General features: G+C 37.6%; 1 protein-coding gene across 2 annotated transcripts in view; it reads right to left on the bottom strand.

Annotated features, from left to right (window-relative positions):
- Positions 1–21,746, bottom strand: part of CORIN (corin, serine peptidase) — a 251,514-nt gene that overhangs the window by 207,328 nt on the left and 22,440 nt on the right. For both annotated transcript variants that reach the window (XM_001153181.7, XM_009447950.5), the window contains exon 2: positions 13,034–13,178. In XM_001153181.7, the coding sequence (XP_001153181.1) occupies positions 13,034–13,178 (145 nt within the window). The remainder of the gene's footprint in view (positions 1–13,033; positions 13,179–21,746) is intronic.

The following is a 21,746-nucleotide window of genomic DNA, read 5'->3' as shown; positions in this document are numbered from 1 at the left end:
TGTTAGAATTCAAATTCAGCAGGTTTGGAGTGGGGACTGAGATTCTGGATTCTGCATTTTACACAAACTTCCAAGTGATGCTGATGCTGCTCGTCCATGGGCCACACTTGAGAAGAAGGCTTTAGACTACCATTTCAAAAAGCTTTAGACATAACATATAACCTCGGGCCTCAGTAGTTAAAGAAAAAAAAATGTCATGCTTGAGAATCCTCCGCTGGTGAATCTGCAACAGAAAGCCAGATTTACTCAAAGAATTTGAAGTCTTAAGTAATGTGGAGTCAGGTCATGAAAGATCATAGAGAATCTTAAATTTTGGGTGTGAAGAAACAAGAATTTGGGAGGTTTTCTATTTTTAAGTGATACTAAGAATACATTATAAGTTAGGAAGTTAAGATTCTTTTAACTCCAAATTCTTGTAAAAGCCACAAACTGCTGAGAAATTTGCTAAGAGAAAACTGTATTTAAATTCAATGATCTCCAGTTCATCTAGCATTTTTGAGGAGGTCATTTCTGAAGAGAAATATTTTTATTGAATTCAAGAAAAATGAATGGTTTATTAAACTTTCTATAGTCCACATACCACTATAATTTTTCTTTTTTCCTCATTTACTCAAAAAATTAAGAAGCCACACATACATTTTCCATCATATTAAGAAAACTAGAAATGTAATTTTAAGCTAGTTTTCATAAGCTTATGGCTAAAATAAATTTATTTTAGATATATATGGATGAGTGAATAAGCAGATGAATATTTAAAACCAAGTCTTCGACAGGCTGAGAAAGAAAAAGTCAGGAGCATTCTAATGAGAATTTTTGGAACATAACTTGGGTGAATAAATTGAGATGAAGAATAGTTTGAAAAAACTAATTCAGATCATACCCCATACATTTATAGGACTCCCTGCCACATACTCAGCTGTAACCCTTTCTCCATACAGCTGCCAATGACACCTTTTAAAGCTGAAACGCTTTCTCCATACAGCTGCCAATGACACCTTTTAAAAGTCCCAACCAAGATAATCATTTCCAAGACCTTGAAAGAGCTTTTTTTTCCCGATGTTTTCTTCTAGGAGTTTTATGGTTTCCAGTTTTATGTTTTAGTCTTTAATCCATTTTGACTTGATTTTGGTATGATGGTATAAGATAAGGGTCCCATTTCATCCTTTTGGATGTGGATATGCAATTTTCCTAACACCATGTGTCAAAGAGACTATTCTTTCCCCCTCGTGTACTCTTCACACCTTTGTTGAAGATCCGATGACCATATACATGTGGATTTATTTCTGGGCTCTATATTCTGTTCCATTGGTCTATATGTCTGTTTCTATTCTAGTGCTATACTGCTTTGATTACTGTAGCCTCATAATATAGTTTGAAATCAGCACATTTGATGCCTCTATCTTTGTCGTTTCTGCTCAAAATCGCTTTGGGTATTTGGGATCTTTTGTGGCTCCAAATGAATTTTAGGATTGTTTTATCTGAAAAATGCCACTGGGTTTTAGCTAGGGACTGCACTGAATCTATAGATCACTCTGGGTAGTATGGACATTTTAACAATATTAATTCCTCCAGTCAATGAATATTAAATGTCTTTTCATTTATTTGTGTCTGATTTAATTTCTTTTATCAGCATTTTATAGTTTTCAGTGTAAAAATATTTCCCTTCCTTAGTTATGTTTATTCCTAAGTACTTATTCTTGTTAATCCTATTAACAAGGATTTCTTAGACATGACATAAAAAGCACTGGCAACAAAGAAAAAAAAAAAGACCAGCAGTGTTACATCAAACTGAAACCTTTGCACAGCAAAACAATCAACAGAGGTTGAGTGGACCTAAAAAATGAGAGAAATTATTTGTAAACCACATATTTGATCGAGTTAATATTCAAAATATGTAAAAATAAGAAACTCGCAAATCAATAGCAAAAAAAAAGGTAACCTGATTTTTTTAACAGGCAACGGATCTGAATAGACATTTCTCCAAAGAAGACACATACGCAGAGCCAGTAGCCAGTAAGTATATGAGATGGTGCTCAACATCACTAGTCATTAGCGAAATGCAAATCAAAATGATAAAGAGATGTCACATCATGGTTGTTATGATGGCTATTATCAAAAACAAAAGATAACAGATGTTGGTGATAATGTGAAGAAATTGAAACCCTTGTACACTGTTAGTAGGAATGTAAATTGGTGCAGCCACTATGGAAAACAGAATGGAAGTTCCTTCAAAAAAATTAAAAATAGAACTATCGCATGATCCAGCAATCCCATTTCCGGGTATACATCCAAAAAATTGAAATCAGGATCTCCTATCTGCACTCCCATGTTCTGTGCAGCATTATTCACAATAGCCAAGACATGGAAGCAGCCTAAATGTCCACTGATGGATGAATAAATTTTAAAAATGTGGCATACACACAATGGTATATCATTTGGCCTTAAAAAAGAAGAAAATCTTATCACTTGTGGCAACATGGATGAACCTGGGGGCCATTATGCTAAGGACAAATACTACATGATCACAGTCATGAGAAATCTAAAATCTAAAATAGACTCATAGAAGCAGAAAGCAGAATGGCGATTGCCAGAGGGGAAGAGGAAATAAGGCGATATCCAAGGGTATAAAGTTTCAGTAATGTAAGATAAATAAGTTCTAGAGATGACTATACAACATAGTGACTATGGTTAATACTTCTTTGGGTACTTAAACATTTGTTAAAAGGGCAGATCTTATGCAAAATGTTCTTATCATGGAAAAAAATAATAAAGATATGAGGAAACTTTTGGAGGTGATGGATATGTTTATTGCAGAAATTGTGGTGATGATTTCACAGGTATATACTTGTTTCCAAACTCATCAAGTTGTGATACATTAAATATGTGCAGCTTTTTGTATGCCAATCATACCTCATTAAAAGGGCTTAATGAATGAATAAATAAACAAATAAATAAATAAATGCTACAACCAGACCCTGTCACTCTCTTATATCAACATCCTTATTGTGGATTTCATGTTTAAAGTACTACTTACTCCCTAGGGAATCTTCCCTCATCTCAGCCCAGTTTCTGTCCCTGTCGTAAGTTCTCTTAGCACCTTGTCTCTTCCCACATAGCAGTAAACTCTGTTGTAATTACTTAATGAAGTGATCATTTGTTTCATGCCTTCTTCCCTCACTGTGGAGTCCCTGAGGGTAGGCTTTATTCACTGCTGTCCCCAATACCTATAGCACACTGTGTTGCATATAACAGACACTCAATACATATTTGTTAAAGGGGTGAATAGTATTACATTATAGCTAATTTTGTTTCTTTTAAATGTTTCTCAACATATCAAAATAATTTTACTTTAAATGTTGCATGATGATGTATATTTATAATATATGTTATAATATAATATATAATTATAATACATAATATTGTGAATTGATAATATAGTAAATATATATGTATATGTAAAATTTGAGGAAGGTATCAGTTCAATCTCAAAGTACTCTATGGCATAAAGTGACACTTGTTGTCACATGAAGGCAGCACAAACCATTGCAGGTTTAGTTCTTATAAGAAATAAATTAGTCTCTGAAAGTAAATCTCAGGCCTAAGAATAAAAGGCCTGTCAAACTTGCCATCACGTTACAAATCCAACTGTTGGTCAACTTTATTTCTTCCTAGCTACTTTTAGGCAATTCAAATATCTTGCAGCAACAGCCTGATTCTACGGCTATGGGGTTATGGATCATGGGGTTACTATGACAACAGGTCATGGCACAAAGGTTTTAATTCTTATGGACAGAGTTAATGTGAGACAAAATGCATCTTTAGTTCATTGTTACTTGGGTATAATATGACTATTCATTAAAATAATTATCTGATGATAATTATTCATAATCAAATAAAACAAATTCTTTACTTTTATAATGAACTTATCACTTATAAAAACACTTTCACAAACATTTCATTTGACTTCCATAACAATTCTGTGATACAAAAAAGAATTATCTCATGTAGAAAATAAAGTATCTTACCTAAACTCCCATGTCTAGTAAATGGAAGAGTAAAACCCTAAAGCCAGACTTTCTAGTGCCAAGTTGCATGCTCTTTCTTCTTTGTTATATGGACCATCAGTATCAGACTATAACTAATGAAATAAAAACCTACATATAATTTAACTTTCTTATTTTTCAATTTCTCTTTGAAGAACCTGAGTCCTTGTTTTAGAGTCCAAATCTTTGGAACCATATGGACAACTCAGACTATCTGCCGAGTTGAGAAATACAAAACTAAACAACCTTTGTAGCTCTAGCTTCACTTTAGTGGTTGGGTTGAAAAACAATTTACTACTGCTTTCTTCTATAGCCTGATGCTGAAACAATTATTTGACAACCCACCTCTCGTATCTTCAGAAATCGTTTACCATCTTGACTTTTTGCATGAGGGAAACCACAACAGACAAAATTAGAGACACGTAGTACATCTGTGTTTGTTAGCATAAGGCTTTTATCTTTTCTAATCAATAATCTTCTCATTATTATCTCCTTGGCTTTTGAAGCTAGAGCTCCTGTTATTTATACACCACTGGTATCTCAGCATCCCTTAGCAACCCTAATGTACACAGAAATAACTACAAAACTTTGTATGAGCACAAAGTTATAAACTCAAACCAAACAGAACATTTTTTAAAGGAAGCAATTTAATGAGGTTTTTAAAACAAAGATATAAAATGCTTGTATTGCTCATTACAACAACAAACATCTCAGTTACAAAATAAGGAATATTTATTTGGACAGATATTACTTCAATATGGCTATATTAAATCATCTGGTACAGAATTTATTAAAAGAATGTTTTTTAATTTTTTTCTCTTTTTTTTAAATTTCAATTTTTATTTTGGATTCAGGTACATGTGCAAGTTGTAACATGTGTATATTATGTGATGCTGAGGATTGGGATACAAATGATCCCATTACCCAAGTAATGAGCATAGTACCCAACAGTTTTTCAACCCTTGCCCTCCTCCATAGTCCCCAGTTGTCTATTGTTCCCATCTTTATGACCATGAGCACTCAATGTTTAGCTCCTTCTTATAAGTGAGAACATGTGGTATTTGGTTCTCTGTTCCTGTGATAATTTGCTTAAGCTAATGGCCTCCCGCTACATCCATTTTGCTGCAAAGGACATGATTTCATTCTTTTTTATGGCTGCATAGTATCCCATGGTGTGTGTGTGTGTGTGTGTGTGTGTGTGTGTGTGTGTGTGTTTGTGTGTATATGTCTCCCATGTTTTCTTTATCCAATCTACCACTGATGGACACCTAGGCTGAATCCGTGTGTCTTTGTTATTGTGAATAGTGCTGCCATGAATATATCAGTGTGTGTGTCTTTTTGGTGGAATGATTTATTTTCTTTTGGCTATATCCCCAGTGATGAGACTGCTGGGTCAAATGGTAGTTCCATTTGAAGTTCTTTGAGAAATCTCAAAAGTTTTTTCCACAGTGACTGAAGTAATTTACATTTCCACCAATAGCATACCTTTTCTCAACAGCATCTGTTGTTTTTTGACTTTTTCATAATAGCCATTCTGATTGGTGTGAGATGGTATCTCACTGTGGTTTTGATTTGTATCTCTGATGATTAGTGATGTTGAGCATTTTTTCATATGTTTGTTGGACACTTGTATGCTTATTTTGAGAAGCATCTGTTCATGTATTTTGCCCACTTTATAATGAGGTTATTTGTTTTCTGCATCTTGAATTGTTAAAAGAATGATTTTGAAGATGCGTGGGGAAACCCCCACTTCCTAAAGTTTGCCTACATATAAACAAAATAGCATATAGGAGCAGTTACATAAGTGACACAAAATTCCACTCTTGGTATATACCCAAGAGAAATGAAAATGTATGTCCCCACAAAAACATACACACAAATATTCATAACAGGATTATAGATAATAGCCAAAAGGTGGAAATAACCCAAATGTCTATCAATTGACAAATGGATAAATAAACTATGGTATATCCATACAATGAAATATTGTTCAGCCATTAAAAGGAATGAAGTATTAATATGTGCTACAATGTGACACATATGCTAACCTTAAAAACATATGCTAAGGGAAAGAAGCCAGTCACAAAATACCACATATGGTCATACAAAATGTCTAGAATAGGTACATCTACAGTGAAAGAAAATAGATTAGTGGCTGCTTGGGGCTAGGGGTGAGGAGATGGGGAGAGAATGCGTGGTAGCTAAAGGGTACAGAGTTTTGTTTTGAGATGACAAAAATGTCCTACAACAGACTGCAGTGATGGTTACATTATCTATGAATATACTCAAAACTACTGAATTGTAGACTTTAAATGGTTGGATTGAATGGTATATTATATTAATAAGGATAAATTATTAATTAACTAATAATTAATTAATAAAATTAATAAGATAACCCACTTAAAGCAAAGCATTCCTCCTTTGCCCTCTCCTCAGAGGCCTCTAAGCACAGATGTACTTAAATGTACTTACATTTTATATTAGCATTAGACCCTGAGAATGAAAGGAAGTGTTCCTCAAAGCATGTGAGCCAATGAACATAGTCTCATGACAGACTTTTTAAAATGACAGTGGTATAGCTGAGGAAGCTCCTACCAGACAGATCTGTCCAGGGATAATAACTATAAACTCTGGACAAAACACAAAAAGACAACTACTGAAGGGCGCTGGAGAGGGAGGAGAAGCAGGCCAGGTCTGGAAGGGTGTTGACTCTTAAAAGAAGAGAGTGGCAGAGACGAGTTTCAGGACGGTTTACTGTCTTAGCCTGAGAGCAGGCCACAGTTGACACCACAGAGCAAGAAGCGACTAAATCTCCCACAGAAAACCCTCAGTCTTCCTGGGCTGGGGCACTCGTTCTGTCTTCCTCTTACTTGGTCACCCTCTGACCTCTGGCATCTGTGAAAGCCAGCATTTCTGGGTTCCTTTCCTTCTCTGACTATTCTTCCTGTATCTCTTTTTCCCTCCTGTTTGTCTGCCCCTTAAACACTAGCATCCTCCAGAGCATCGCCCTCAGCTTCTGCTTAATGCATTTTCTCTTCAGAGTTCATCGACTCCTGCTGCTTCAACTGCCACTGAGACTGCCGCATGCATGGCAGACCTCCCTTCTCAACCTCCCTCCTGGATCCCCTAGCTTCAGTCCTATGCCAATGACTTGGAAGTTAAATTTTAAAGTCAGTGCTGCTCTGTTACAGAAGCCAAACATCATATTTGGTCACAATTTCTCTTGAAACTCCTTACGAAAGCAACATGTTGGATTTCTCATTTTTCTCCATTTCTTGACCTGCTTTCACTGTTGAATTCAACTATGATTCCATTGTATTTGGTTGTCCCATAAGTATCTCTAATACACAAACCAACCTTCCAATCTTTATTTCATCTGCCTGTATCAGACTCCTGCACCTTTACTTCCTATGTTAACAGGTAGCATCAAAACTAACCTGGTTAGATACAGGAGGCAGAGCAAGAGGCCTGATAGAAGTCTATAGCATTGGTCCCCCACCCCAAAGGAACAGCAAATTTTAACAATTAACTACACACAAAAGGCACTAACACAAGAATCAAAAATCAGGTGAGCAATCACAATACCTGGTTTTAACTTCGTATCACTGAAGAAGACAGTAAAGAGGGCAAGAAAGATAGTCTTGAATGCTGACACCATCCTCTCCCATCCCCCAGAAGTAGCCATGCAGCTTGGAGAATGTGGGCACTTGGGAGAGGGAGAGTGCAGCAATTATGAGGCTTTGCATTGAGCTCAGTGCTGCCCTGTCACAGCAGAAAGCAGAGGGAACATTTGGACAGGCCCAGGCCAAAGGGTAATTGCCCATCCCAGTGGTGAGAGCTTGAGTTCCAGCAAGCCTCACCACTGCAGGCTGGAATGCTCTGGGACTTTAAATGAACTTGAGGGACAGCCTAGGCCACAAGGACTGCAATTCCTAGGCAAGCCCTAGTGCTGAGCTGGGTTCAGAGCCGGTGGACTGGGAGACACATGACCTACTGAGACACAAGCTAGGTGGCTAAGGGAGTGCTTGTGCCACCTCTCCTTCATCCTCCAGCAGTGGGTGTGTGGCATGGAGAAATCGGTGTGCTTGGTAAAGGGAGAGCACAGCAACTGGGGGACTTTACATTGAACTCAGTGCTGCTCTGTCACAGCAGAGACCTGGCAGGAGTCAGCACTTGCTGACCAAAGAGCCCCATGGCCCTGAATACCCAACAGCAATACCCAGGTTATATGCGGTGGGCCTTGGGCTCTGAGATGTGCTGGCTTCAGATGTGAGCTCGCACATTCCTAGCTGTGGTGGCTATGGTGAAAGACTCTTTCTATTAAAAGCAGGGGGAAAAGTAAAGGGGACTCTCTCTGGCACCTTAGGTGCCTGCTTGGCCTCGGTGGGGTAGGGCACCAACCAGGCTCTTAGGGTCCCTGAGTCTAGGCCTAGGCTCTTGGTTAGCATTTCTGGACCTGCCCTGGGCCAGAGAGGAGTCCACTGTCCTGAAGAGTGAGTCCCAGGCCTGGAAGCATGCATCATAAACCAACTGAAGGGTCTTTGGGCTCTAAGTGAACATCAGTGGTGGCCTGGCAAAAGCCCCCATGGGTTGGTGGTTGTGGTGGCCACAGGGAGAGATTCTTTGGCCAATGGAAATGGGAGGGAAGAGTGGGAAGGACTTTGTCTTGTGGTTCGAGTACCAGCTTAGCTGCAGTAGAATAGAACACCAGCTAAAGTTCTAAGGTTTTTTACTTCAATCCGTGGCTCCAAGACAGCATCTCTGGACCCACCTGAGGCCTGGGGGAGCTCACTGCCCTGAAGGGAGGGACACAAACCTGGTGGCTTTGCCACCTGCTGATTGTAGACTCTAAAGGCTTTGAGTGAACTTAGGTGGTAGCCAAGTAGTGGTTATAGCAGGCCTTGGGTGAGACTCAGTGTTGTGCTGGCTTCAAGTCTCAACTAGCACAGTCCCAGTGGTAGTGGCCATGGGGATGTTGTGTTCCTGCCCCAGTTCCAGAAGGCTCAGCACAGGGAGAGAGAGAGACTCTGTTTGTTTGGGAGAAAGTAAGGAAAAAGAATGAGAGTCTCGGCCTGGCAATTCAGAGAATTCTTCCAGACTTTAACCAGGACCACCAAGGCAGTACCTTTCTCTAGAAGTCTTCAAGAATTGCAGCATTATAGGGTCGCAGGCCCAAGTCCCTTAGAAGACCTGAAACACCTTCCCAAGAAGAATGGACACAAATGGGCCCAGACTTCAAATTAATGTAACTGAAGTAGTGAAAGATCTTTATAATGAAAACTAAAAAGGGATGAAAAAAACTGAAGAGGACACCAAAAAATGGCAAGATATTTGATGTTCATGGATTGGAAGAATCAATATTGTTAACATTTCCATAGTACTCAAAGCAATCTGCAGATTCCATGCAACCCCTATACAAATACCAAAGACATTCTTCATAGAAATAGAAAAAAAATTCTAAAATTTATATGGAACCACAGAAGACCCAGTATAGCCCAAGCTATCCTATGCAAAAAGAATGAAACTGGAAGAATCACATTACCTGACTTCAAACAATACTACAGAGCTATAGTAACCAAAACAGCATGATACTGGCATACAAACAGACACACAGACTGATAGAACAGAATAGAGAACCCAGAAACAAATTCACACACCTACAGAGACCTCATTTTCAATAAAGATGCCAAGAACATACATTGCGGAAAGGACAGCCTCTTCAATAAATTGTGCTTAAAAAACTGGATATCCACATGCAGAAGAATAAAACTAGACTGCTATCTCTCGCTATATTCAAAAATCAAATCAGAATGGATTAAAGACTTAAATGTAAGACTTCAAACTATGAAAATGCTAAAAGAAAACATTGGGGAAACTTTAGGACATTGGTCTGAGCAAAAATTTCTTGAGTCATACCACACAAGCACAGGCAACCAAAGCAAAAATGAACAGCTGGGATCACATCAAGTTACAAAGCTCCTGCACAGCAAAGGAAACAGTCAACAAAGTGAAGAGACAACCCACAGAATGGGAGAAAATATTTTCAAACTACCCATCTGACAAGAGATTCATAATCAGAATTTATAAGGAGCTCAAACAACTTTATTTTAAAAAATTGAATAATCCCACTTAAAAATGGGCAAAAGATTTGAATAGACATTTTTCAAAATAAGGTATACAAATGGCAAATAAGCATATGAAAAGGGGCTCAACATCACTGACCATCAGAGAAATGCAAATCAAAACTACAATGAGATATTACCTCACCCCAGCTAAAATGGTTTATATCCAAAAGACAGGCAATAACAAATGCTGGTAAGGATATGGAGAAAAGGGAACCATTGTACACTGTTGATGGGAATGTAAATTAGTACAACCACTATAAAGAACAGTTTGGACGTTCCTCAAAAAAACTAAAATTGAGCTATCATATAATCCAGCAATCCCACTGCTGGGTATATGCCCAAAAGAAAGGAAATCTGTACATCAAAGAGATATCTGCATTTCCATGTTTGTTGCAGCACTGATCACACTCGTCAATATTTGGAAGCAACCTAAATGTCCATCAACAGACGATTGGATAAAGAAAATATGGTGCATATATACAATGGAGTACTATGCAGCCATAAAAAGGATTAGATACTGTCATTTTGCAACAAAATGAATGGAACTGGAGGTTATTATGTTAAATGAAATAAGTCAGACATAGAAAGAAAAACTTCACATGTTCTCACTTATTTTAGGGGCTAAAAATCAAAACAATTGAACTCATGGAGACAGAGAATAGATGGATGGTTATCAGAGGCTGAGGCTGGGAAGGATGGTGGGGGGTGGGGAGAGGAGTGGGGGTTGTTAATGGGTACAAAAATTATGTATAGTTAGAAAGAATGAATAAGATATTATTTGATTGCACAACAGGATGACTGTAGTAAATAGAAGTTTAATTATACATTTGAAAATAATAGAGTATAATTGGATTATAAAAATATAAGATTTTTGGGAGGCCGAGACGGGTGGATCACGAGGTCAGGAGATCGAGACCATCCTGACTAACACAGTGAAACCCTGTTTCTACTAAAAATACAAAAGAATAGCCGGGCGTGGTGGCGGGCGCCTGTAGTCCCAGCTACTCAGTAGGCTGAGGCAGGAGAATGGCGTGAACCCAGGAGGCAGAGCTTGCAGTGAGCCGAGATCGCGCCACTGCACTCCAGCCTGGGCAACAGAGCGAGACTCCATCTCAAAAAAATAATAATAATAATAATAATAGAGTATAATTGGATTATTAAAAAATAGAGTATAATTGAATTATTGTGACAAAGTATAAATGCTTGAGGGGATGGAAAGCCCATTTTTCATGATGTGGTTATTGCTTATTACATGCCTGTAGGAAAGTATGTAACATACCTCATAAATATACACACCCACTATGTACCCACAAACATTTTTTTAAAAAAACCTGGTTACCCAAGCCAGAAATCCAGGAGTCAGCCTTGACCCCTTTCTCCCTCACACCAAAATCCAATCAGTCTTGATTTCTGTTGATTTTAATGCATCCAATGCCTTATTTCAAACACTCATCACCTTTTACTTAGACCAGAGTCAGAGCCCCGAACTGGTCTCCCTCTGCCTTCATTTCTTTCTGCCTCCAGTACTCTGTAGTGTATCCAGTTCTACCGCCTTTTGCAAATGTAAAATAATCAGAGTTCTCCTTTCTTGGAAAGATCCTCCAGTGGTAATCCACCACCCATAGTGTTTTGTAATCATTTTTATAGCAGATCAATGTTATTTTCAAATAAATATCATATAAAAGCCTAATATCTATTAATAGATATGAGCTGAATTTTATTGTGGTTAACTTACTTTATAAGATCTAAGTGTGTAACTTCTATAAACCAGTAAGAAAATAATAGGGAGGTTTGGCAAAACTTAAAAATTCAAAATCATTGGCAATGCAATTAGATCAGCATCGTCTTGATATTTATTTCTCTGTTTTATTTGATTGCACATATTTTTTAAAATCCTGATTCATATCATTAGGTAGCTATCAGTGATAATAGTTTATTGCTTTTTCCAAAAAGTTCACTTTTCAAACTTTAAGTATCATTCACTTAGAAAAAGATAGCAAGATGCAACTAATGAGCTAACTAATGAGTTAACCTGTCAGCACATATTACTTGGTTTCTGGTTTTTACTTGGTTAAAAATGTGGTATGTAATATTTAGTTTGAGTGTGTTTTTAAGATTTTTTTTTTTAATGAAAGTCAAAGCAAACATTTGTGCAATCCTTAAGTCTCCTCCTTAGAACCTTGTTACCATGGAATAGAGTTTGAAAACCAGTGATCTAAAAGCTAAAGCCCAAATCCCTTAGTATTTAGTATGAAAATGTAAGATGCTGTTTAATTTGGACTTTATTGATCTAGCTGCATTTCCCACCACTGCCAAATTTTCACCCAGTTTTCTAAATCTATGTTCATCTTTCAAGGGGTTATAGTTTTGCACTAGTTATTTTCTCTGCCAAATGTGACTCCTGAACTACTGTCTTCTAACCTAAATTTCTATTAACTTAATTCCGAAGTTAACACATTAACTCTCCATGATGCTTTCTTTGAATGTGCCCATGGGACCTTGTATACACTTCTATCTTAAACACGTGTTGCCTTGTGTGATAATCATCACTTCCTCTCAACTGTGAGCTCCTAAGAAAGGACTAATTTAACCATCCTGGAGTTCTCAGGAACTTTCAAAATGCCTGCAACCTAGTAATCATTCCTTAAATGTTTTAAATTCATAAACTCATTCATTAATATTAATAATAATAACCAGTAGAGTGGTTACAGTAGCTGAAACTGCAGATTTGCATAACGTCATCAACAGATAATCCTCTCATTGACTGACACTTTAGGTTAAATAAGTACTAAGTAGAAATCACTCTTCTAGATCATGCTAATTTTCACTTTAACTTCATTTTTATTTAATAATGGCCTCACCCACCAACATAGGAAAGCAGGATCACCAGCAAGAGAACGAGAGCACAGATACATGGAATCAGGACCAGCAATAGGAACCGGAGGAGGTTAGCAGTCGCCAGCTTCTGAGAGCAGCCATTGCCCATGTTATTGTCATCAGCTCTCAAGACCTAAAGTAAAAGAGGAAAATGCAACATGGTTTTAGTTTTACAATACATGGTATGAAATTTTAGGTTACAGCTATCCATTTAGAACAGCACATTCCAAAAAGATTTTACGGTTTGTGGTTTAGGGTATGAAATGAGCTTAGTCAACAAATCATGCCAATAAATGAACAGATAACTGTACATCTACATTCAGGGAAGAGCAAACTATCTATTTCTGAAACATTTTTCAGAAGTACATAGGCTTTTAACAATATCCCATTTTGCTTTTTTAAAACATATTTGTCAATTTGGTATGATTCCAAAGGGCTATGATGACCATGGCAAAACCTTACCCTGGCCCAAAGCTATGACAGAAGTGAAGGCTGCCTAATACAGTGATAAAAAATTGGTAAGTAGGTGTAGACAGAATATTATCCAGACTTCGTTCTTTTTTGTCTCATTAGTCTAAACCAAATGTGAATGAATCTGGATAAAATAAGTTTTTGGCCATTAATAATTCAGCCAGGCTCACTGTTACTGACCATGCATTTAGTGACAAGTTGAAATATAAGGAGGAGCCTGCCTGATTGCCAATAAAACGCTAACAACTCTGAGGACATCCTCAGCTGTCCATGTTACCCCTGCAGCCCATCCTGTGTGAGAGGATGTCAAAGTGCAACAACGATGGTTCAGGTAAAGTTCTTGTCTTCAAATACTTCACATTTTGCTTAGTTCAATCTCTTGCCAGAAATGATATCTGGAAATTCATTTATTACAGATGGCTAGCTTAAAGCAGTGACTTCAAAAAAACATCTGAGATGGTACTAAAAGGGCTTTGAATAACTACAAGAAACTCTCCGGGTCTCCTTAATGAAGGCATTTCTCATGATTCTCTCTTGGACTTCTGACTGCATTTTCTCCTCTGACAGTTTCAGAACTTGAACTATAACCTCAGTGTAACTACCTCCTGAATCTCTCTTGCATCCTGTACTCCTTTCAGAGTTACACTACATACTTCCAATGCCTGGTGGGTAGCAGCATCTCTTTTTAACAAGTCCAAAATTAAGACGAACCTTCTCTCTATCTTCAAACTAGTTCTTCTCCTGACTTTCATATTTGTGTTTACAGAAATTCCTCCATTCCAATATGGGGAGTGGAATCCAAAGACTCCCCATTTCATCATCCCCCTATGCTGTACATCACCAGGTTTTGTTGGTTCTTCCTCTTAATAAATGACAAACTTTTTTTAAAAAAATGAATGACCTTTGAGAAAGAGCCTTATAATAATCAAGAAGTTGTTCTAACACAATGGCCCTGTAATATTCTCAGGACTTCCTGACCAGTATTGGATTATTTCCCATGGATGCAAAGGCAATTTTGAAGGGTTCTTCTGAATTGCAAGGCATATGTGATTCCCATTTCTGCTTTATTCTCTCTATAAGGGAATATAGGTTCACTAACCCATATTGCAAGCAGTGTTCACTACATAATATGATGACACCTTCTGTAATTTTAAGAATTCTCCATGAGAGACATTATTTGAAATAACTTGTGTTGTTAACTTGAGAAGAACTTCATTTCCTAGGTTAATGTCTTACTGATCCATTGTACCTGGATTAAGCTACCAGCCAATGTGTTATAATTTACAGTTAATTTACAACTGATCTTCAAGAAGACAATTGATCTTCAAGAAGACAAGAAGATAAGTGTACAACACTTATCTACAAAAAAATCAATCAATAAATAAAAGTGTGGGACTACAGGCCAACAAAGTTAGTGGCAGAAACAAGTTGATACTTGTTTATTTTACTTAGTTATTGAATACCTACTAATTATAATAATAGTGATGGATACGACAATGACTTCAAACCACTGTCTCTCAAAAGCTCACAGTCTTGTAGGAGAGATGAAATGTACGTGACTATATTGCAAGGTAGCAAATGATAAGCACCATGACACTTATAGCTAAAGTGATATAAGAATTCAAAAGATAGAAATACGATTTCTTGCTGGAAGATCACGTAAGACATTGTAGAGAGAGCAACCCTGAATCAGCCATAATTCTGAGAAAAATACCCCGGAAAAAGTCTGTTACGAGTTAAAAAAAGTTGCAAAGTATTTAACTTCTACAACAATGAAGAAGCTTCCTTGCTAAGGTGATCACAGAAGCATTATAGGAATAACCTTGGCTCATTGCCATCTGGACTCCTGGAGCCAGATACATCTCATTTAGCATTTATAAGTAAAGAGTCAGTGGAGAAAATGCTAGAGGCCCATTTTAATATGTCATCTAAGTAGATATCAAGTACCGGACCTCCAAAAACGATATTCATGATTAGACCAAATATTTTCTTCAGTGACAAGAGAATTGATTGCTTTTTTTTTTTTTTTTTTTGAGATAGAGTCTCGTTCTGTTGCCCAGGCTGGAGTGCAGTGGCACAATCTTGGCTCACTGCAACCTCCACCTTCAAGGTTCACGCGATTCTCCTACCTCAGCTTCCTGAATAGCTGAGATTATAGGCACGAACCACCACTCCCGGCTAATTTTTTGTGCATTTTTAATAGAGACAGAGTTTCACTATGTTGGCCAGACTGGTCTCGAACTCCTGACCCCATGATCCACCCGCCTCGGCCTCCTAAAGTGCTGGGATCACAGGTGTAAGCCACCACGCCCAGCCAGAGAATTGATTGCTTTTTTCAAAGGGAGAGGAGGAAGAAATAGGTAGGAGAAATTCAATACTTCAACACTTTCTTCTTGAATAACTTGCATAACTTTCCTCTTGCACTCATGGCCACTTAGGACTGTTGCAAATGCCACATTATGCACAGGCCCTTGGAGGTTCCTCTGAACACAAGGCAACTCTCAGACTTCACTGTTCAGTAAATGCCAGGTGAAATGAACAACCAGAATCATCCTTAAGCTTTGTTTCAATGGACTCTAAACAATCCTCCCTTCAAATGGCATCCCTCTTCCACAAGCACCTTCCTCAGCCTTGAAACTAAGCTGAGCACAGGCACAGCATTCCATGGCAAGGGTAGGGAATGACGCATCTGATTGGACCTGCACATATTTGTAAAGCATGTCATTCTTTTGTGTTTTGTTTGTTGTTGTTTTTATTTTTGGTTTTGGTTTTGGGCTTTTGTTTGTTTGTTTTTGGTGTTTTGTTTTGTTCTGAGACAGGGTCTCACTCTGTTGCCCAGGCTGGAGTGCAGTGGCATGATCTCGGCTCATTGCAACCTCTGCCTCCTGGGCTCAAGCGATTCTCCTGCCTCAGTCTCCTGAGTGACTGGGACAACGGGTATGCACCATCCATCACGCCCAGCTAATTTTTTTTGTGGAGACAGGATTTCACCATGGTGCTCTGGCTGATCTCAAACTTCTGGGCTCAAGTGATCCACCCACCTCAACCTTCCAAATGTTCTTATGTTTTACTAATCTTGTTACTGAAAATGCGTTTCTTCTATCTTAAGAACTACATTTATTTTAAAAACTGTCATATTGTTTTATATAATGTACACTGGCACAGTGTACCATTGTACCACAAGTGTATGCTATCTTGGTATCATTTGAGAGGTCAAAATTTCAGAGAGCCAGTTCCTCCTTCTTGAAGCACTTTCTTCCTTTGGCTTCTCTTTCTCCTACCTCTCTGGTCATTCCTTCTCTTTCTGTAGGCTCAGTTCTCACATTCACTCGCTCCCCAGGCAATGTCACCCACACATTTAACTTCAATTAGCAGCCCTCCATAGGTGACTCACATCTTTAAATAACAACCATAGATCTTTCCTCTGATCTCCAGACCATTATATGCAACTGACCACTTGACATCTCCTCACTGGAGGTTGTAAAAGTAGCTCAAACTCAACAAGTCTGGAACCAAATAAACAATTTTCATCCCCATATCTGGTATTCTTCCAGGGTTTGCAATCTCAAAAAAGGTAATTGCACAACTATCATGTGTCAGGCATTGTTTGGGCACTTGGGATATATTAATATGCAAAACGAAACTCTCTAGTCTCATAGATGCTACATTATAGTAAAAATAAACATATCTCTCCTGAAATACTGCAAATACCTCCTCCTATCTGGTTTACCTATATTTATCCATGCACTCCCTAACCTGTTCTCCACACTATAGCCAGAGTAAGAAAGAGGCTGTATTATCTTTGCATGATGAGAAAAAACAACGTGAAAAATGACCCCAAAGCTGAACTAATTCAAGAATGCAGAGCCTGGAACCAGAGCTGATCATGAGAACCATGCACCCAGAGGTTCTGGGGAGGGCTTTGGATTTACATTAGGGTGTACGAGGTTTTGAGTCCATTTTATCAAGTTTGCAAAGGTCAAGGAGATTATAGTTGACATTTCAAGTACATAAGTCTTTACCCTCTTTTACCTTCAGGCAGCATTTGACTTTGTCAACACATGGTGCATTCCTGAGGGCACATCCACATCTGCGAATGGCAGACAATATTTGAGAGCTTGTTTGGAGCTTCTAGCTGGGGGGTGCACCTACTCGAATACCCCTGACCAAAGGTGGGTCCTCATCTATCAGGGATGGTTGTCCTTTCAAATATTCCTGCCTCCTAAAGTGCTGGGATCACAGGCTTGAGCCACCGCGTCCAGCCGAGGATTATTTTCTAATTGGTTGGATTACCTTTTGGGATAAATTTTACATCTTAAATATATAGAACAGGGATCAGAAAACTAGTCTATGGACCAAACTCAGCACACCTAGTATTTTTGTACGTACAGTTTTATTGGATACAGCCATGTTCATTTGTTTATATTCTGTCTATACTGCTCTGCTGCTACTACAACAACATTGAGTAGTTGCAACAGAGATCATATGGTACTCAAAGCCTAAAATCTTTACTATCTGATCCTTTATAGAACAAGTATGTGAGCCCCTGATGTAGTGTATCAGTGTATATCTGCATATATGTGTATTTTTAAATTTGCATGTTTAATTTGATAATCAAACTAAAATATAAATTCTTTTAAGAAAACTGTATTTTAATCTCTTCATCAGGGCTTTTAATGAAATATGATATAATTGTACAGGGGGTAAATTAGCAGACAAAACTATTTGTTGCTGTAGTGCAAAGTTACTCCAGAAAAGGTTGAAAGATAAAAATAATCTTCAAAGTAGAAAAAAAATTATCAAGACTATATATGTGGCTGGGCACAATGGCTCATACCTATAACACCAGCACTTTGGGAGGCTGAGGCAGGAGGATTATTTGAGCCCAGGAGTTCAAGGTCAAACTGGACAATATAGTGAGACCTCATTCTCTACAAAAAGAAAAAAAATTAATGTTAGCCAAGCATGGTGGTGGTTGCCTGTAGTCCCAGCTACTTAGGAAGCTGAGGTGGGAGGACTGCTTGAACCCATGAGACTGAGGTTGCAGTGAGCCAAGATCGTACCACTGCACTGCAGCCTGGGAGACAGAACGAGACCCTGGGTCCAATAAATAAATAAATAAATACTATATGCACTACATTAGGAGAAAGGAAAGCACTAGTTTCAGAAACATTCAAGCTGAAAGAGTACCACAACATGCATCATAGACTATAGGAACCAACAAATACTCATAAGATTTTAGAGCTAGAAAGTACAAATTTATTCCTGCTTCTTTAAAAACACAATCATAGCAGAAGTCATACCAATTCAGTCTATTTCTTGCTGTATATGCAAATATTGCCCTTTTCTCATCAGTGAATGCTCTGTATCTAGAACAGTACCTGAACACGGTCGGGAGTGAGTGGATAAACACTTACTGAATAAATGAATTAATTAAATTTCCTAAATAAAAATTACTTTGTACATAATTATGCAAATAACTACTTCTTACAGAGTCTATTCCTAAATCATCCAAAAATCCTTCAAGTAGAAAATGTATTTGGCAAGAAGTAAAAATATAAATAATAACCACAATTGCATACTAATATGATGTGTGCACCTGTTGACTACTGCACAACTCCTTACACCTTGGAATCAGATCAGACACCGCCACCCCTCATTGCCTGCTCCACATGGATTCTTTTATAGCACAACTTTTGCATAGCAACCGCCAAGAACCCAGCTTTGTGGAGACAGGACAATATCAAAAGGAATATAGCACAATCTAATGTTGAAACTGTGAGCTACCTCAAGCTAGTATTTCATGTGATGACCAATAAATGTCAAGTATTGCTGCATTTGCCTCAAAAACTAAAAATATCCAGCAAAGTCCCTTGAGTCACTGCAGCAACCTGGAATACAACAGCACACAGTTTGGAAACCGTAGTCCAAGTCCTTGCTTATTTATTTCTCCCAATACCTAATTTAAAAACAAACAAAACAAAACCTATCCCTTGACCATTCGAAGGTTTTGCCAAACATATGCTGTCTTTAGCTCTGAAAGCAATAATATGCACTCAGAGAAATTGTCTACAAAGAGATTAACATCAGCCTGCTATTTCTTAAGGTACAGCATCAGACATAGAGATATGTTGGTATTTTTATTTTAAACAAGATTTGTTTAATTGCCATCAAAGATCAGGCAAACTTGAGGCAGCATTTAAACTGTTTCTGATAAGCAGAATATTTTGAAATGTGAAGATTAATTCTGTCTGCCTAATGTGACATCATACCATGGATTTTATTAAATGCCAAAATTATTCTTACCAAAATTAAATACCAAAATGTTCTTAAATAAAATTATGAAACTATGTAGACTTAGTTAATACAAGATGGTTAGTCAACACAGTCTGTGAACTTTATTTAGATGTACAAACAGTACTTGCTAGAGGTTATCCTAATTCATATGCCAATCTGGTGGATTTAGCTAAAATTCTATTTATTGTTTGAAGTTTCTGATATTACCAAGCCAAAATGTCAAACTGTTCTCAAACCAAAATGAGAATGTTCATTTTAATAGATGGGATTGTATGCAAAATTATGGCAGAATTCAATGACCATTTGTCTTATCACAAAATATTTGCTTACAATGTTAAAAACAAACAACTAAAAAGAAAAAAATCATCCAAAATCAACACTATGTATTGGCTTGAGACAAATTTAGTACCTTAATTCTTTAGGTAGGAAGATGATAAACTGCAAATATACTCTTCCATTTCAGCAAAGCAAGGACCAGCCTCAAGGATAATAAAGTGACTCCTACTGGTGTGTCCTAAACAGGACACACAAGCTCCCTCTAAACACTGTGGGGGCATTACAGTGTCACATATTAATATACTCACAAATCTAAAGAAATGCAGACACTGAGACTCTACTTGCGGCTAGATATTCAACTTGGAACTTTGTCCTGCACAATCATTATGCCAAAATGTGATTTGTGTTCTTTTTTCAGTCATAGAGATGGAGTTTTTCCAACCCATCTCCACTCTGTCCGTAGAGCAAAAATTAGTCAATTGTTACCCCCTCATTTAAGATGAAAAATGGACAGTGCTAGATGCTTCCCACTCTGTTCTTAAGAAATTATGAAAGTGACCCTCACATGAATTAAAAGTAGATTTGTTGAGTAACAGATTAATAATATGGATAGTTCTCAAGCCAGGCATCTGCAATTCTCTGCAATAATAGCTCTCACTCAACCAACAAGCAAAATGCCTCCAAAATCATCATGTCTTTTGGTGTGATGTTTGTTTTTAATATCCCAGGAAGCATAAAGAACACGCATCTGGTTTTCAGTAAGTCTTTTCATCCCATTTTCTGGCATGTAGTTGAAGCATATGAAGTTTAAATAACTCATGCAGTCTCTCAAAATGAAATTACTCAGTTCACACCAGAACACATGGTACTGCAAGCCAACTCTGCCCACATTTTCCCTTTGAAAATTAACAAAATAACAGCACCAGATAGTCCTCTCCCAAATTTCAGAATCACATATCCCAGAATGTAGATTCAATATGGACACTAAATACCAACAAAATATGTATCCTATCAAGGAGACTAGATAATAATAACCCAGTACGCAGGTACCATATAACATTAGCGTTTCTGTTTTGAGGATACATTGTTTAGCTGAAGTCTGAACTGTGAGAGAGGAGATTGGAATGTTTCAAAGGCAACTTGTACAATACTTTCTCAGCCACTGAAAATCTACGTAACCTTATAAAGTCATCTTCCATTCTTAACCGTATCTCCATATCTGCAAATAAGGCATAAAAAGGTCTTTCTCCAACCACAAATACCCCAAAAGTAAAGTGAAATTAGTAAAGCAAAAGAAAAATGAAAAAAAAAATGTTTATTTCAAGTTCAGAAAGCTCAAGAGTCCTGATTTTTTTTTAACACATAGTTCAGAGCTTGCTCAATTTAGTTTCCCTGGAGGAAAGTTATTATCTTTATTTAAATGAGGAGATATCTTCAGAGGCAACAGGAGAATAGTTTAGCCTTTTAGGTAAATCCTATTTTCTTCAGAGCACTGTAGGAGGGTCATATTTCTGTAATAGTTACAGAAGATGATTTTGGGAAGAAACAGTAGGCTCTCATTATCCAGACAAGATAGATAGATAGGATCCTGTGTCCTTTTTGGAGATGACTTTGCCCTCAATCTCAAACTTGCCAATACTATCATTTTATGAAAGAC

The sequence above is a fragment of the Pan troglodytes genome, chromosome 3 (assembly GCF_028858775.2).
Source record: "Pan troglodytes isolate AG18354 chromosome 3, NHGRI_mPanTro3-v2.0_pri, whole genome shotgun sequence".
Taxonomy (NCBI): domain Eukaryota; kingdom Metazoa; phylum Chordata; class Mammalia; order Primates; family Hominidae; genus Pan; species Pan troglodytes.
The sequence above is the reverse complement of the archived record's forward strand: the minus strand, read 5'-3'. Positions and strand labels throughout refer to the sequence as shown.